The 19,232-nt window shown below is 39.8% G+C and overlaps 1 protein-coding gene across 6 annotated transcripts in view; it reads right to left on the bottom strand.

The window, feature by feature from the left end:
* Nucleotides 1–816: 816 nt before the first annotated feature.
* The window catches only part of LOC127571635 (beta-galactoside alpha-2,6-sialyltransferase 1-like), a 65,774-nt gene continuing 47,358 nt past the window's right edge, over nt 817–19,232 (bottom strand). For 5 of the 6 annotated variants that reach the window (XM_052018204.1, XM_052018203.1, XM_052018202.1 and 2 more), the window contains 4 exons: nt 17,291–17,388; nt 13,981–14,082; nt 7,929–8,103; nt 817–1,758 (listed from right to left, as the gene is read on the bottom strand). In XM_052018204.1, coding sequence (XP_051874164.1) covers nt 1,505–1,758; nt 7,929–8,103; nt 13,981–14,082; nt 17,291–17,388 — 629 coding nt within the window. In that variant the 3' untranslated portion in view covers nt 817–1,504. The remainder of the gene's footprint in view (nt 1,759–7,928; nt 8,104–13,980; nt 14,083–17,290; nt 17,389–19,232) is intronic. The other variant, XM_052018206.1, reaches the window with a different exon arrangement.

Below are 19,232 nucleotides of genomic sequence, written 5' to 3'. Positions count from 1 at the left end.
AATCAATGAATAGGTGGGTAGGCAGAAGAATGGTGTTAAGATAGATCATCAGCCATAATCTTGTTAAATAGGGGAGCAGGCCCAAGGAGCCATAATGTCAACTCTTCCTCCTATTTCTCATGTAAAAGTCCATAGGGATACAAGAATGTGTTACCCTGGTAGCAAAGTGACTACTAAATTTTGCCTGCCAACATACATTTCCTCCATCCTAGATGAGAGGACTCCTCATGTTTTGTGAAAGCGTTCTGGAAATCTCCTTGAAATAACGAAATCCTGCCGACATTAAATCCTCCAGAGTTGCTGACCACCTTTGTGAATGTTCTTGTATTTACAAGAACTCAGCTACTTCACTGCAGGATCATCTCACTGCAGCATTTAGCCTTCAACCTGTCCATTGATATACTGCAAACCTCCCGCAAAAATCATCGAAATTTGCTCCTGCTTCCTAAGCAACCATCTAATTTTCTTTGTTAGATTCTGTTATGATCTTTGACATGAAAACAAGTCCCTACTCTTCCTTATTAGTCTCTGTCCATTGATGTTAATGAAAGCATGAGGAAACTTGAAGTTGAGCTGAAATTATACTTCATAAATTTCAACTTATCAACTACCCTGAGATTATGTTCCAGATCTTGTCATTTTCAAAGTCTTGAATGGTAATTGACCAGACCAATTATAACCTTTATCATTTTTTTTTAGAAACTTATTGAGAAATTATTTTTTAAAACATTACGATCAAGTTCAGGATCAGCAGCAACACCCAAGAAATCAAAGCAATAATAATTCTGATATCTGGAACAAGGCGGACAAAGTTAATCTCCTTATGTGCAAAATTTAATGAGATTGAACAAGTGGTTCTTTGACATCATTCCACATGTCTGATGCAGTTGCTGAAAAACAGATAACTGTACAGGAAAATCACAGTGCCATGATTTTTGATTAAATGAGTGAGAGGTTTAACAATTAAACATCTTTCAGTGAGGGTACTGGCAGGGAGGTGCAAATGTAACCCACCAGCAAACTTACCCCCACCAAGGATTCTAGGAATGAGTACTGACTTTTTAAAAAAACATTTTCTTTAATGGTTACTGTTAGCTGGATGTACTCCCCCAGTCCAAAGATTAAAAAACCTGGAACCTCCCTGACCCAAGGCCTCAGGACTTTCCCAGTGGCCAACCAGCTATCTCAATTTGTACATGTCTGGTTTTAATACAGTAGCTGACAAGTTACCAGACAAGGCAATACACCAAAGTGTTGAGAATGAAACTTCACTGATGAAAAAAATTAAGTTAAAAACACAATATATACTGTTAAAATGAAAACTATTTTAGAAAAGACAGCAACACCACTGTCAGGTTACCAACAAGTAGAAATGCATATAATGTCCTAATGTCTTCACCTTCAAAAATTACTTAACAGAATTAAGATCAATAGTAAAACTGATTTTGCAAATATGTACAATCCAGGATAATGAATCAAGTATCCACAGCTTGCAATGTTGTATTTACTCTGGATTAGGACACTGGAACGTTCCAAATCCTGGTAGGGTGGCTTTGCCTTGAACGTAGATCTCCCTATCTGAACCACGGTTTATACGCTTCACCAGATTTTTCTCAAACATCAGTGGGTGGTAAGCACCCATCGTACAGGCTTGGTCTTGAAACCTTTCATAATAATGGCAGAGATCCGTTCGTCTTCGTGAGGGCAGGAATTCATAGACATCTATTTGGTCACAAATGGTCATCATTAATAGGATACCTGAGAATGAAAGAAATACTTCAAATGATGGCAAATGTACAAGTGAAAGAGGAAAGCAAAAAAAAAGCTGAATCTGCATTCTGTAGTTAAGTGTATAGGGTCAAGTAAACACACAGAACTAAGCTCAGCATGAGCCCATCTTCTCTTGCATGTTTAGTAGAGGTTGTTTTCAAATTACTTGTGGGCATCATGCCTCCTTTAATGACAGCTCCATTCATTACTTTTACATTGCATAGTCAAAGACCTTATAAACAGAGCATGGAAAGATGTTGCACATGTTGCAAATCTAAAATAAATGTTGGAACTACTCAGCAAGACAGGCAGCACCTGTGCAGAAAGAAACCAAGTTAACATTTCAGGTTGATGATGTCATCAGAATTGGATGGATGAAGATACAACAGCTTTTAAGTATGAATGCAAGTGAAGAGGAAGGAGAGGAAAGAAAAATGAGGAAAGTTGGTGATAGGTTGGAGAGTACAAGTAATTAAATGACAAGAAAGATGAGAGCACAAGGTAAAATGGAATGGAATATATTAAATTTTTAAAAAGTGTTAGTGGAGAATCATTGGTAGAATCAAAATGAGGACAAAGGTTACAATCTGAGTGCTAATCTCAATGTTGAGCCTGGAAGGTTACATGTATCTTGAGAAAGAAGTGCTGTTCCTTAAACTTGCATTGAGCTTCATGAGAACAGTATGGCAAGCCAAGGATGGATGTCAGAGTGGGAATGGGATAGTGATTTGCAGCCATCAGGAAAAGTGAAGCCCAGGGACATGCTTGATAAAAAGGTGTTCAGCACAGTGGGTACTAAATCTAGATGTGCTCTCCCAACTATGAACAACAAATACAATATGCTATATTAAGCAAAAGTAAATTATTGTTCTCCTGGAAAGGATCTCTGGGACATTGGACAGGGAGGAGGTGAAGAGCAGGTATTGAGACACACATATTTCCAGAGGAAGATGACATGCAAAATTGTCAAGTCTTGTTGTTGAATAGAAAAGAACATTGGAGTGGGAACAACCCCTTCAGCAATGCTGAAGGTGGAAAACAAAGATGATCATGATGGTGTGATCAAGCTGGAAATGAAGGTAGCAGATGGTGATCAGCCAAAATGCAGAGGTTAGTGAGCAGAAGATGAGAATTATAGGTATGTTCTCATGGTTCAGGAAGGTAGTGGAAGAGGCAAGAGGAGAAATACCACCTATAGTAAGTGAACATAGCTCATATAGTGAGATTTTCAGAGCATTGCAGAGGTGGGGAAAGTGGAATCGACGGATTTCTCAAAAAAAGTGGATATGAAAAAGTATTAGTTTCTTTTATCTAAATTCAATGCAGGTAGCTGGCAATCCTATTCAACAGTGCAGTTTTATACTGTACATCAGTTTCTTGTGTTTGTAATCATTTGAATAATTTTTTCTGCATTCTATCAATCTCTCAGCCTCACCATCCTCAAGAGGGCTGCAGATTCTTTGCTTTCTTTCCTGAAAGATGAAAGGTCCAAATAGTCCCCATCCCCCACCATTCTCCTGTATCTGGCTGAATTTGCTTTCACCTCCAACCATGGTCACTTCTTAAATTGAAACAAATACTTAGCTAGGAACCATATGGTTTCAGACATGTCTGTCTGCCTTTGAATAGGGAATATGAAACATTCTTTGTGCTGATATTGCATGGATCCTCTCTCTAAACTCTTTCCAGCACACGTTGCTGCTTTCACCCAAACTGAGAAAAAAATTCTCAACTTTGCATCAAATTTCTAGCTCTAACTTGTCTTCATATTGAGCATTTTAATTCTTCCTTTCTTTATATCAATTGTTTTTCATAATATCCACTATGGACCTGTTGACTTCCAGCACTAACCAAAGAGGGAGAAGAGGGGAAGATGAGTTGATAGTGCAGTTGAAAGAAATGGCAGAAGTTACCTGCATTGCATTTATCTGAAAGAAAATATTGGTAGCAACCCAAATCTGCACAGATAATATTCCCATTTGCCTCTTTGCCCAAGGGCCCAATTAATGATTTACTTTTTATCATACACTGTGTTTAAACCTCTAATAAGTACATTAATGATCAAGATTGCTATTGATCTCAAGTGACTGGATGCAGAACTGATTTGCAGCTCATCACTACTTTCACAAGCTGATTTGCTGTTACTGCAATGAGAGGACTCAATGCAAATATCCTCACAGGCAAATGAAAGACTCAATACCCAACACAGACTTAGATTGTCCTTTGGTGGATGAACAGGAGTGATTTCTGAATAAGGGTATGAAGTATTTATTCAGCAACTCAGTTGCGAGCAATCATTACAAATTCCAGGATAAATTCTGTATGTGCTATCACTGAAACAGCATCTTCATCTTTATAAATTGACTGTGTTTGTTCTGTCCATTAAACTAGAAAATTCACAGATAATTCTACACACAATTCCTTTCTTTAAAAAAATGGTGCCTAAATTTCCTGTTTAAATTTAAATTGAATGCCCCAGCACTTCACTGGATCCAGATTTTCCAGAGCAATGATAATTCTGTATCCAATCCCCACTCTTGAGATTAAAGTACCAGATTAGAAAATTTTTCTAAATAACCTTTGTCAGAACTCTTTTCTGTATTCCAAAGATGAAGGCAGAAAACTACAGTCAGGCTATGTATCTTATTACCTCAGTGTTTTGTCCTCACTTGTGTACATTGACAATGGGTTTTGCAACGAATCTGGTACAAATTTCCCCACTCTTTTCTACTCCATGACCCCAATAATGCTTCAATTTTAAATTAGCTTTCTTGATACCACCACGAGCACTTTCCAAAACAGAATTAAACTAAATTCAATTTAGTTCATCATGCTAAAGACAAGAATAAAGAACTTGGACTTAAGCGTGTTATCACTTCATGGAAAAAGGTTCAGCATAGTCAGTATGAAGAACTAGACACCAAATTAAGAAGCAGACTCTCAAAAGGAAATAATCTTCAGGGTTTTAGCTGACTCGCATGCTGATCAACAGAGGGGAAATAAAAATAGAGAAACAAATATGTGGTTTTAAGATTGCTATAGCGGATGCAGCTTCTGGTTCTGGGAGCACAGGCAACGCTAACAGGAAACGTGGGCGTTGTACTGAGACAATCTGTATCTGAACCTTGCTGGGACTGGGGTTCTAGTGAGCACTTAACTAGGGGAGTAGAGAGGATTTCAAACAAAACACATTGGGGGCAAAGAATCCAAGTCAGGAAGAATGGTAAATCAAAAGAGTGGAGAAGTGGTCAGAGATCTGAGAAATAATAAACAGACAGTGACAGAGTGCAATTCTAAAAGTATATCAGCGGATAAGGCTAGAGATTACAAAAATATGAAACTAAAAGCTCTGCATTTGGCATTCAAAACAAAAATGAACTGAAAGCACAAACAAATAATTGTAATTACAGAGAGATGCCAGGATGACGTGGATGAAATAGCAGTAATCATAATGCAGTTGGATTTTACATTCAGGTTCAGGGAAAGAATGGATCCAAGTATTTTAAACTAAAACATGGAACTGAGGGCAGAAAGCACAGCTAAAGTAAAATAGCAAATTAGGTTAAGGGATAGTTCATAACCAAAATTCAGAGGTGGACTTTAAGGGTATTTTTTTTTGTTTAAGAATATGCAGAACAGAACTACAGGAATTTGTGCTGTAACCTCAACTTATATACAGTGCCATGCAAAAGTTTGGGCACCCCGGTCAAAATTTCTGTTACTGTGAATAGGTAAGCGAGTAAAAGATGATCTGATTTCCAAGAGGCATAAAGTTAAAGTTGACACATTTCTTTAATATTTTAAGCAAGGTTACTTTTTTATTTCCATCTTTTACAGTTTCAAAACAACAAAAAAGGAAAAGGGCCCAAAGCAAAAGTTTGGGCATCCTGCATGGTCAGTCCTTAGTAACACCCCCTTTGGCAAGTATCACAGCTTGTAAACGCTTGCTGTAGCCAGCTAAGAATCTTTCAATTCTTGTTTGGGGGATTTTCGTCCATTCTTCCTTGCAAAAGGCTTCTAGTTCTAAGAGATTCTTGGGCCATCTTGCATGCACTGTTCTTTTGAGGTCCATCCACAGATTTTCAGTGATGTTTAGGTCAGGGGACTGTGAGGGCCATGGCAAAACCTTCAGCTTGTGCCTCTTGAGGTAGTCCATTGTGGATTTTAAGGTGCGTTTAGGATCGTTATCCTGTTGTAGAAGCCATCCTCCTTTCATCTTCAGCTTTTTTTTTACAGACGGTGTGAGGTTTGCTTCCAGAATTTGCTGGTATTTAATTGAATTCATTCTTCCCTCTACCAGTGAAATGTTCCCCGTGCCACTGGCTGCAACACAAGCCCAAAGCATGATCAATCCATCCCAGTTGGAGGTGTTCTTTTCATGAAATTCTGCACCCTTTTTTCTCCAAACATACATTTGCTCATTGCAGTCAAAAAGTTCTATTTTAACTTCATCAGTCTACAGGACTTGTTTCCAAAATGCATCAGGCTTGTTTAGATGTTCCTTTGCAAACTTCTGACGCTGAATTGTGTGGTGAAGACGCAGGAAAGGTTTCATGAAGGTCATATTTGTGCAGGTGTCGCTGCACAGTAGAACAGTGCACCACCACTCCAGAGTCTACTAAATCTTCCTGAAGGTCTTTTGCAGTCAAGTGGGGGTTTTGATTTGCCTTTCTAGCAATTCTACGAGCAGTTCTCTCGGAAAGTTTCCTTGGTCTTCCAGACCTCAACTTGACCTCCACCGTTCCTGTTAACTGCCATTTCTTAATTACATTACAAACTGAAGAAACGGCTACCTGAAAACGCTTTGCTATCTTCTTATAGCCTTCTCCTGCTTTGTGGGCATCATTTATTTTAATTTTCAGAGTGCTAGGCAGCTGCTTAGAGGAGCCCATGGCTGCTGATTGTTGGGACAAGGTTTGAGGAGTCAGGGTATTTATAAAGCTTTGAAATTTGCATCACCTGGCCTTTCTTAATGATGACTGTGAACAAGCCATAGCCCTAACAAGCTAATGAAGGTCTGAGACATTGGTGAAAGTTATCTGAGAGCTCAAATCTCTTGGGGTGTCCAAACTTTTGCATGGTGCTCCTTTCCTTTTTTCACTCTAAAATTGTACAAAACAAAAATAATACACTAATCTTGCTTAAAGTGTTGAAAAGAATGTTTCATCTTTAACTTTATGACTTTTGGAGATCAGTTCATCTTCTATTCACTTAACTATTCACAATAACAGAAATTTTGACCAGGAGTGCTCAAACTTTTGCATGCCACTGTAAATTACTTGGACAAAGGCAGTGAAGGCATGGATACTAAATCTGCTGGTGACCAAGATAGGTGGGAAAGTATGTTGTGAAGAGGACATAAGATAACAGAGAAATATGAGTAAGGTAAGTGAGCTGGCAAAGATCTGGCAAATGCCCATGTTGGCATATTCGCTAAATGGTAAAAGGTTGCAGACTGAAATGCAGAGGGATTGGGATGTACTAGTACATGATTCACAAAAACCTAGTTTGCGGCTTCAGCAAGCAACTTGGAAAGCCAACAGAATGTCACCATGCAAGAAGTGTTGAATACAAAAGTAATGGATCAGCTATATAGGACATTGATGAAACCACAAACGGGAGTACTGGGTACAACACTGATGCCTGGAATGCGTGGGTTGTTTAGTGAGGAAAGTACAAGTAGGTGAGTTTGTTTCCACTGGGGCTTGACAAGAATGAGAGGGGTCTTGATTGAAGTAAAGATCCTGACCAGTCTTGATAAGGTGAATATATAGAGAATATGCGGATTCTAAAAATAAGGGGTAACTCATTTATGACAGACCAGGGGTGATTTCTTTTTCTCCTAGAGGCTCCACCTCTTCCTCAAAGGGGAACAGAAACAGAATCTGAATATTTTTAAGACAGATAAGAGAAATAATCTAGATAAGCAAGGGGGTGAAGGGTTATCAGGAACAGGTAGGCATTCAGAAGTCTGTTACAACCTGAGCAGTCATGATTTATTGAATGGTGGAGCAGACTCAAGAGGCTGAGTGGCCCAAGTTTATACTAATATGCAACAATAAATGCATCTTACTATGCATAAAATAGCACAACATCGAAACAATCTCCTAAGGAATAGCATTTACACTACTGAAACACACACAAAGATGTTCACTAACCCATGAGTCCAGAGGAAGGGGGATTGCGTTGGATATCTTCAGCCGTGTTCTCCTGTATGATGTTCCAAAGCTGCCATTGCATTTTGGGATTTATAATGTAGAAGGGCTGATTTGGATTCTTTTCACGATACTTTATATAATTTTCAAAGAAATCATAGTCTGGGTGTTTGAACCACTGGTGGGGGTGGGGGGGAGGGGTAGGGGGGAAAAGGAAATGAGAAATGAGTATTGTGATGTAAGCTTGGCACTCGTTTCCTTCTTCAATGACAACTTTATAGTGAATTTTAAAGTAAGAGTGCTACTCAGAGGAACTGAGGATCAATCACTCAAGTCCCATCATAACCAACTGTCCTGTTAAAACGTGGAAGATCCATCAATTGTCGAGAGCAAATAACTTCTTAATCTTCACCATGGGTATTTAATTGACACTTTAAGCAATCCAAGACTGCTGTTCTTGGTAAAGCCTTCTCAGAACAACTTGGTAACTCCTTCAGAATCCAACTCCAAACAGGAGTAAAACCCTTTCTGCACTGGGTACTTTTATTAGTTGCAAGGACAAAATCCAACTTGCCAGACTGTGTGTTTAATAAAACACAGATGAAACAGCAAAGCCCACCACAGATGCAGTGAACAGTTTATCCTCAAAGAGTTAGCTATAAACTATAATTTACATCCTTTTTGCATTACTTCCCATCACACAATAACTGTTTCAAGCATGAGTACTCATGTGTACAGATCACAATACCAATGTTAACAATAAAGGCATGACCAGGGAGCCAGGAAAAGTGCAAATGCACTTCATACCTTTCTACTGCATTTTCAAATGTTGAGAACCAGCACAGTTACAGATTAATTCCTAGCCAAAAGAGTTTAATGCAGTTATTCCAATTAAACAATGTAGATAAATCCAAATCCTATTCATAACCATGTATATTGTACATAACCTAGACAAGATCATTAATTACTCTAGAGAACATTTTGAAAATTCATGTTGGTTTTACTGTGAGTGGCCTTTGCTGTTCTCCAGTTTTGAATGTGCAAAAAAATTTCCCAACACAATGATGTGAATTGGTAAGTGCCTCAACGTAAAACTAGTTAGACTACAAATTCTTCTGTGCCTCAAAAAGCTATAAGGTAGTAAGGAAAGCACCATTATTCTTGTGAAGCTCCCTCAGCAGCCAAATTCTATCAAGGACAAGGCCCTGGAGTGTTCTTGAAAGTTTCTGGCATTAAAAGAATTTAAAATAAAACAAAACAAATGAAAATACTTAATTAAATAAAACCATCTCACTAAGCTCAATTAATTTTAAATAAAGTACTTACCTCTCCTTTAAAATGAATGTGGAAGGCATTCCTGTGCCAAATCTAACTCGGTGCAGATTCCGCAAGCAGATCCTTTGGCACAAGTAATGGAGAAATGCTACAACTGCTAGATTTCGCATGGAGTCTAAAGTTGTAGGAAAGACAATACCGAAGAGTGGCTTGCAAGTTTGGGACTTCCACATTCGCATGAGTATACACATAAATCCCAAACCTGATGGTCTTTATGCAGGAAGATGCTAGCAGCTCCATGCAGGACTGTCAATATTTTCCTTACAAAATGTGGGCCAACATTTTGTGTGCTTATATATGAAGTTTAACTTCTACTTTTTTATTTAAAGCGGACCTCATCTCTAAAATTGAGAAGAGTTCAATCTGACTCTTACTGTAAGAGTAGAATATTATAAATGCAAAGTACAATTACTTCAAAAGGCATGGTGGAAAAATGTGGTGTTTAAATTTTAACTACATCTAAAGTAATTTACCATCAACAGAGATGCAAGTCAAGACAGAGCTCACATGTAGCAAGGCCTGGCCTGTTCTGTGAATGGCCTGTCTTGTTGAGTGTCATAAAACAGAGTTCTAAGCTATAACTTGTTAAGTCTGCATTGAAGAGTGATGACTTTGGTAATTCACATTAAGTGATGACTAATCAAGCTTCAAGCAAAACATTTCACTAAGACTTTGCACAGTCACATTTAATCAATTTATTGTACGTACTTAATTTCATACAATATTATTAATTTAAAGAAGAACCCAAGATGGTGACTAGAAAAAGGATTTTATAACAAAACAAAAACCTTTTTGGGTCACAGAAGCAGGTTGATCCAAATGCATTACAGAGCTTTTCAGAGGCATGATAGGCATCTTAAGAAGTATTCAATGTACTTATTAAAATGTTCAATTTACATTGATACCTGGGAGCCTTTCTTACAAGAGGCTAAACTCAGCATGTCAGAAGTGTGAAAGCATGTTTGGCCCCAGTGGTGGATTTGAGGCATGTGGGATAGCTGTCAATAAATGAGAATTATAGAATTGCTTTAGCATTCAGAACTCTATGAATGCATTAAGAGGGATCTCTCCATCTGCATGCAAGTCCTGTAACAGAGCTGTGTTTTGGATTTGGGACAGGGTTGGGCCCAGTCTGACTGTTGCCCTTAAGGAGATAACAATTAACCAACATATCAGTCTTAACCATTTGTCAATGGGTAGAATTCATGAAGTAAAATTGAACTTTATTATTTTGTAAATTGACAAGAATGAAGCAGTTACACGCAAAGAGCAGCTAAAATATGAATAGAATTTTTTTAAACAACCCCAGAAACACAAGCCTTTAAAGTACACGGTGAGTTCCATGCCCATCCCTCACCCACTATACTTCCTGATGGTTGGTGTCAGGTCCATCTGACTGCTACAGAAGAATAACAGCCAGAAAGAAACATGGCCTGAAGGTCACGCCTGGGGTGAAGCAAAAGTAGGTAATTAAATCTTACTCATCTTGGGACCCTGGGCTGCTATGAGACCATTACAGATGTTGCAGTCCTGGGGTGAGCTCAACCACCAAGTGGCATCACTGCAGGTGGGTAGGTGCCCTCTCTCTACAGCACGCACACACACACGAGGAGTTTCTGGACAGCAATTGGGAGTGAGGATCTTAAATCTAGTGTAAGCAATACAACACTAAGGGACTCCTTCCCATCTGCAGTTAGAACACTACAGCACAGTACAGGCTCTTTGGGCCACAATGTTGTGCCTACATTTTATCCTGCTCTAATATCTATCTAACCCTTTCCTCCCACTTCTCTATCATTCATGTGGCCATCTAAGAGTCTCTTAAATGTCCCTGAAGTACCTGCCCCCACAACTTCTGCCGGCAGTGCATTCCATGCACCTACCACTCTCTGTGTAAAAAAAAAACTTACCCCTGACATCACCCCCATACTTTCCTTCCATTACCTTAAAATTATGCCCCCTCGTGTTAGCTATTTTCACCCTGGGAAAAAGTCTCTGACTGTCCACTCAATCTTATCATCTTGTACACCTCGATCAAGTCACCTCTCATCCTCCTTCTCTCCAAAGAGAAAAGCCCTAGCTCACTCAACCTATCCTTATAAGACATGCTCTCCAATCCAGGCAGCATCCCAGTAAATCTCCTCTGAACCCTCTCCAAAGCTTCCATATCCTTCCTATAATGAGGCAACCAGAACTGAACACCATACACCTTCTTAACAACCCTATCGACCTGCACGGCAACCTTGAGGTATCTATGGACATGGACCCCAAGATCTCTGTTCCTCCACTCTGCTAAGAGTCCTGCCATTAATCTTGTATTCTGCCTTTAAATTCAATCTTCCAAAGTGTGTCACTTCACACTTATCTGGGTTGAACTCCATCTGCCACTTCTCAGACCAGCTCTGCATCCTATCAATGTCTTGTTGTAATCTACAGGAACCTTCTACACTCTCCACACCACCACCAACCTTTGTATCATCAGCAAACTTACTAACCCACCCTTCCACATCCTCATCCAAGTCATTTATAAAAAAAAATCGCCAAGAGCAGGGGTCCCAGGACAGATCCCTGTAGAACACCACTGGTCACCGACCTCCAGGCAGAATATGCTCCATCTATCACCATCCTCTGCCCTCTATGGGCGAGCCAATTCTGAATTCACACAGACAAGTTTCCCTGGATCCCATGCCTCCTGACTTTATGAATAAGCCTTCCATGAGGAACCTTATCAAACGCCTTACTAAAATCCACGTACACTACATCCACTGCTCTACCTTCATCAATGTGCTTTGTCACATCCACAAAGAATTCAATCAGGCTTGTGAGGCACAACCTGCCCGTCACAAAGCCATGCTGACTGTCCCTAATCAGCCTATGCTTCTCCAAATGCCCATCTCTCTCAGAATCTCTCCAGTAATTTGCCCCCACTGAAGTAAGTCTCACTGGTCTGTAATTCTCAAGGTTATCTCTGCTCCCTTTCTTAAACAAAGGAACATCATTTGCCACCCTCCAATCATCTGGCACTACTCCTGTGGCCAGTGAGTATGCAACGGTCATCGGCAAGGGTGCAGCAATCTCTTCCCTCGCTTCCCATAATAACGTTGGATATATCCCATCCGGCCCCGGTCACTTATCTATCCTAATGTTTTTCAAAAGTTCCAGCACATCATCTTTCTTCATGTTGACATGCCCTAGTGTATTAGCTTGTCGTACGCCATCCTCACAAACGTCAAGGTCTCTCTCACTGGTGAATACTGAAACAAGGTATTCATTAAGAACCTCCCCCAACTCTTCCGACTCCAGGCACGTTTCCTCTTTTATCCCGATCGGTCCTACCCTCACTCTAGTCATCCTCCTATTCCTCACATATGTGTAGAACACCTTGGGAATTTCCTTGATCCTACTCACCAAGGACTTCTCATGCCCCCTTCTAGCTCTCCTAATTCCATTCTTAAGCTCCCTCCTGGCTACCTTATAACTCTCGAGCCCTGCCTGATCCTTGCTTTCTAAACAGGTAAGCTTCTTTCTTCCTCTTGACAAGGTATTCTACGTCTCTTGTCAACCATTGTTCCTTCACTCTACCATCCTTACCTTGCCTCAATGGGACAAACCCATCCAGAGCCCCATGCAAGTACTCCCTAAACAATTTCAACTGTACACTTCCCCAAGAACATTTGTTCCCAATTTACACTCCCAAATTCCTGCCTAATAGTATCATAATTACCCCTCCCCCAATTAAATACTTTCCCATATCATCTGCTCCTATCCCTCTCCAAGGCTATGGTAAAGGTCAAGGAGTTATGGTCACCATCTCCCAAATGCTCTCCCACCGAAAGATCTGAAACCTGATCAGGCTCATTGTCTAGTGCCTAGAATGGCCTCTCCTCTAGTCAGCCTGTCCACATACTGTGTCAGGAATCCTTCCTGGACACACCTAACAAACTCTGTCCCATCTATCCCCTTTACACTAAGGAGGTGACAATCAATATTAGGCAAGTTGAAATCACCCATGACAACAACCCTGTCATTTTTGCACCTCTCCAAAATCTGCCTCCCAATCTGTTCCTCAGCATCTCTGTTGCTGTTGAGGGGTCTGCAAAATACTCCCAATAGTGTGATCGCTCCCGTCCTATTTCTGACTTCCATCCACACTGACTCAGTGGATGATCCCTCCAGGACATCCTCGCTTTCTACAGCTGTGACACTGTCCCTGATCAGCAGAGCCACTCCCCCACCTCTTTTACCACCATCCCTGTCCCTTTTGAAACATCTAAACCCCAGAATATCCTGCATCCATTCCTGCCCTTGTGACAGCCAAGTCTCTGTAATGGCCACAACATCATAGTTCCATGTACTTAACAATGCTCTAAGTTCAGCCCCCTTGTTCCTGATACTTCTCACATTTAAGTCGACACACTTCAGCCCATCCAACTGACGGCAATTTTGCCCTTTCAAATGCCTATCCTTCCTCACAGTCTTTCTACACTCTGCATCTTCTTGCACCAACCTCTGACCTATCACTCTGGTTCCCATCCCCCTGCCAAACCAGTTTAAACCCTCCCCAACAGTTCTAGCCAACCTGCCTGCAAGAACAACATTCTCAGTGTGGAATCATGCTCTGGGTGACTGTGATGGTGTTGTGGCAAGCATAAAAACAAAGACCTTTTTACAATTCCTCCAGAATATAGAAGCATATTCTAGCAGGTAAATTAAATCATACCTCTGTAAGGTTACCCGAATATGGTGCTGGGTCCCACACCAATAAGACACCTGTTTTGTACAAACTGTTAACATGAAACTTGTGCTCTGGCCTTGAGAGGACCTGTGGAGAAAAGTTCTGATTTAGCACATGCAAAATCCATGGACAGCATCTGTGTATCAGAGCAGAATGGGCAAGTTGCTCAGTATATGCACTGTATTCCTCACTTCCATGATGTCCAGCAAAATCTATACTGTTCAAATTAAAAGCCCTGTATATTTATTTTTGAGATTTGGCCAAGAGATTACAGTGTCTCCCTTCGTATAGCAACAGGATTATAGATCTATAGGGGACTAGAAAATCCAAATGAGGATTATTATTTTGCTTCCTTACATAAAATTGAATTTATTCCAAGATTTAATGCTGCAATGTCCCACACCATTTATAAAAATATGCTAATGTCACTATCTGGATCACTCAACTAGTAGCTCACTTATATGATCAGAATTTCGCTTTCTCTAATGCCTCCATGTACATTAGAAGGACACAATGACAATCCTAAAGGCATAAGTGAATGTATTACAGAAGTTACTCTGCCTCATTATAAACAACACCTCATTAATTGGTCTGCACATTTCCATTTCCCCAACATCTTCCATAGTTCAGTTTAATCCCCAAGTTGAGCCTGAACCCATTCAACTGGAAAAAGTCTACAAGGCTCACACAGGAGTACAACCAAGTTACTAAAGTAATTCAACACCACAAAGTAAATTCAAACAGTAAAGATAGTTCACAAATAGATTTGACATGAAATTACCGAAGGTATTGTATAAAATACAACAAATATGCAAACAGCTTTAACCCTTAACTGTAACCTATGGCATACATATTCACATACACCCTTACAGTTCTCTTGCAAGCTATTTTTCAAATGGTACTTGCTCTTTAATCCTGGATAATCCTAGAACACAGCCTAAACACTCAAAACATAGAACAGTTCTGTCTGTTCTTGCAAACTCCTTGTAAACTGTTCTCCAAAATTATTTCCCAAGCCCTTGAAACTTTATAATCCAAAATACCCCAATGACAATTTAAATGGTGCAACCTTCCCTTAGTACCATCTACATCCTGTTTGCCTGCCACTAGACTATGAATTGGGCAATATTGTAATGTTCAATGTCCAACAATGAGCACAACAATGATGCCTTGATGGGGAAAATGTTTAAATTTATCAGCATTCTACAAGTTGTGAATGAGATTTATCCCTGACAGTCACACTTTCAAATACCCATCGAGGTCAGACCCTGCCACACCAGAGTCATCCTGTTACTTATGCAAGATGTGCTTGTGTTTGAGCAAACAAATAGCCTCAGGATTTCCTTTCCGGCTGACAACCTGTTTAAAAACCTCAGAACTGACATGAGGTTCCCCATAGCACCTTGGATTAGGAACTTTGGTCAATTTTGGTTCACCCTGAATTATGCAGTCTTGCTGAAAACATAACCACAGTTCTCTAATTTTCAAATGGAAAAACCCAAAATGTAAACAGAAAAATAAATTGGTAGGCACCAAATGTAACACTAAAATTCAAATCAATTACTCAATGATTTATGCAATACTCAGATGAAGCAAATCACTGGATCATTGCCAGACACTCATTAGTTCACTTTTTTAAACAATTAGAGCTTCCAATCTCCACATAGCAGCTTTGGGATGCTGTGGCTTTCAAAGAAACATTTAAATCTACAAATTTCTAAAGAGCTTGGTCATTATTGAACAAAAAGTGTAAGAATTCTTTGCACATTGTTGGTGATTTTTGTACCTTCCAATTGCTGGTTATGTAACAAGTGTCAGATTAGACGCCTATTCTGTAGACATCTCAGTTGCATGGAGACAGTTGGCTTTTTATCTTCAAAGACCTATTTTCCCATAGGGTAAGAATTGAGAGTGTCAAATGGACACCTGTCTTTCTCTTGGCTGTGTTCCAGTAAATATAAAACATTGTAAGTAAATCCTGGGATTCGGCTTCCAACAGTCCTTTTATAGAACAGCTAATTTGGCTACCATGTGCCCAGGAAACCCAACTGTAATGTGAATGGTGAACAGTCGGCTCAGATGTGTGAACAATTGGTCAAACTACCTCTTAGAAGATACTAACCGACTGGTGGAGCACATCATTCCAAAGGGGGTCATTTATAAAGTGGGAATCTGGAGGTCATAAACTCACTATTAAAATATCTCAGTTAACCATTGACTGGGGTGCATTATCTTGCAAACTTGGTTGCATTTGAATCTAGCGACCAAATGCACATTATATATTTACTACAAAAGTCATTTTATAGCTTACTCTTCAAGCCATCCATAACAGGGCAAATGATTCATGAAATTAACCCTTAGTTGTTCAAGTAGCAAAGGTTTGAGAGGTTTTGTTTGAGAAACTGCTAATGATTCCCATTGTCTAAAAAAAATGCTTTTACACAGCAAAGTAAAATAAGTTTTTAATCACAGAATCCTCCAGTGCTCATTTGTATATGGTAACTGCTCTGTTGATAGGGTCATGCTTGGATCTTAATGTGTATGGCACCTCATTGTATATTGGGATCTCCTTTCCCCTATAGGACTATCTGGACTGGATCACCCAATAGCATATGGTTCACCAAGTCCAAGATGGAGTAGACAAGTGAATTTGCAATAAAATTACTGGAACATCCAATTTGCAATAAAGTTACTGGAACATCCAATTAACATCTCAGGAACCTAGCACCTTTACTGCATGCTTGCCTATGGGAAGCCCAGAAGAGAAAGACTTCTGTTGGCCTCAATGTTAATTCTGATAGGCTCTCCCTTTTTCCAATCTATTGCTCCCACAGCAGTCACTGGCCAAATGGAATCACTGTGGTCTTAACCTGCTCCACTAGCCATGTAACACTTCTTCACTGCCCCTGATGTCAGCTAATATTCCTAAGACCATCCTGCCACAACAAACACTATTTATCATGGATTCTATACAAAAATGAGCCTGGGTTGTATTATGCAAGAGATTAATTTGTTTTAGGTATAACCATGCCCTGCACTTTGGGAATAAAGATCCCAGATTATGCCACCTTGGTATATTATTAGCCCCTACTATATCCTTCAGAAGCTAATATATAATATGCATGAGTATTAAGTGCCAACCTCTGAATTACTTATATTATGAATAAGCTGTCAAAGTGATCCTATGTAATGATTATTTGGAGAATATAAATGAGAGTTGAGATTTGCTCTGACCTGTGGAATGAAGGTTCCCCCAGTGCCTTATGTACAAATGCCAAATCTTGTTCGATGTTACCTGTGAATTAACTATCCGAATTGTTGTACGGCTCCCCACATCAGACTCAAATCCTGTGGTAGGTGCCCCATTGAACCTCAGAACGGCGTCATGGGCATCTGATGATAAGAGAAAGTGACAAGTAGATTCCAAATGTTTATCTTGCTTTAGATTTTGTTCTGTAAATTATGCATTGACAAATCTACAGGACGGAGATTATTCATGGGGTTTACAAACTGAACAAAGTAGTGTGTAAATTCAACAAATGAATCAGAGTTGAATATTACCTAATAACACAGGGGGCCACAGTCTCCAAGGAATTAAATAGTTTTATGCTTTAATATTACGAACACAACAATTCAACAGATCTCAACACAGAGTGTTATCCATATGCTGCACATTCAGAAAATGCAAGTTTAGAGTGAAAATGTTGGTTCTGTAACAAAAGACAGAGTGGAACGCGAATATGGGTCATAATACATACTAGCGGCCATGTCCAGTAGTACCTCAGTGATTCAACAGAATTGACCTTTTAATTGTTTTAGACATACATTCACAGCCTATGGTTGTTGTTGATATTGGGATTCAATCATGTAACCACTTATTCTTGTGCACTCCAGGAAGAGGAAGCAATGACAATTACAAAGGGGATGCCCCGTATCCACAGCGTAGGTGGATCATACTTGGTACCAGCCCAAGTTGATTGAAACCCCCCAAGAATGACCATGTAAAGAACATTAGTACATTATTGTAGATTGTGCAAATTGTGCTGGAGCTAGAGTGACTAGATCACAAAGATCACATTGATTTTTAATTCTCCTCAGATTCCTTTTGCCTTATTTTCCACTTTTTAGAGACATATTGGCACAATGAAAGAATCTTCAAATCATTATTTGTCATGGGAAGAACTGAAAGGTGCACAAAGACATCTAATAATAACAATGGATATTTGAAGAAGGCCATTGATGCAGAAAAATAAAATCATAATTTGTTCCAGAGGAAGAGGCATAATCAAATCAGGCACTTTAAAATAAGTGACCAAAAGTTTAACCAAAGAAGGTTTTAAGAAAGAAAGGGAAGTGGAGGGACATATGCAAGCTTACAGAGAAAGCTCCAATATATGGGACTCAGACTGGTGAAGTCACAGCTGTGGCAAGTGATAGAGAAACAGATGAGATGGAAAAGTCAGCAGGATCAGGAATTTGAGAAGGGAAATTTAAAGCTGAAAGGAGAAAGAAAGGAGCAAAACCATGAAAGGTTTTGAAAAAGACCACAATAATTTTAAATTCGAGTTACGGCTGCTTCAAGTCAGTGCATTTAGCAGAGGCGATGGGCAGACTGCACTGGGCCGTTGGAAGCAGAGTTCTGGGAAAAGACAGTAGGAAGAGTGGGCAATGGGAAGTTGGGCCAGTACTGGAACATCTGAGGTGATAAAGGTACAGCCACAGACATGGAGCTGTATCAAATCAATGACAAGGTATGAAATTTCTATTGGAGACTTAAGATGATGCTTTTAATCTTTGTAGTGTACAACTGGAGCAAACTAACACATACAAGATTGGATGTCAGACAAGTAGTTTGAAAGCATAAGGGGAGTGGAGAGGAAGCATTTAGCTTCACCAGTCCACTTATGAAAACTGATCCCACATCTGTAGACATTATCACCAAAGGAAAACATGGGGGGGGGGGGGGGGCGCGGGAATGAATGGGCAAAGGATGGGCTCTTGTGGTCCCAAAAATTAATGGGCAGGGAAGCCATTGCACTTGCATATTTTACTATGGCCAGGCTGGAGCTTAGTGACACTAGCACGCCAAGAAGAATAGAGAAGAACCATTCGAGAAGCAGTGATTTAGTCATCCCTGTTAAGAGTCGCATGGACATTGAGGAGGGATGATGCACCACATCTGCAGAACCACATGAAATTTTAAAGGACCTTTCAGCAGTCCAAAGACTTGGAACACA

Source organism: Pristis pectinata, chromosome 6 (genome assembly GCF_009764475.1).
Source record: "Pristis pectinata isolate sPriPec2 chromosome 6, sPriPec2.1.pri, whole genome shotgun sequence".
In the NCBI taxonomy this organism is placed as follows: Eukaryota; Metazoa; Chordata; class Chondrichthyes; order Rhinopristiformes; family Pristidae; genus Pristis; species Pristis pectinata.
Note: the sequence above shows the minus strand (reverse complement) of the source record. Positions and strands in the feature narration are given on the sequence as shown.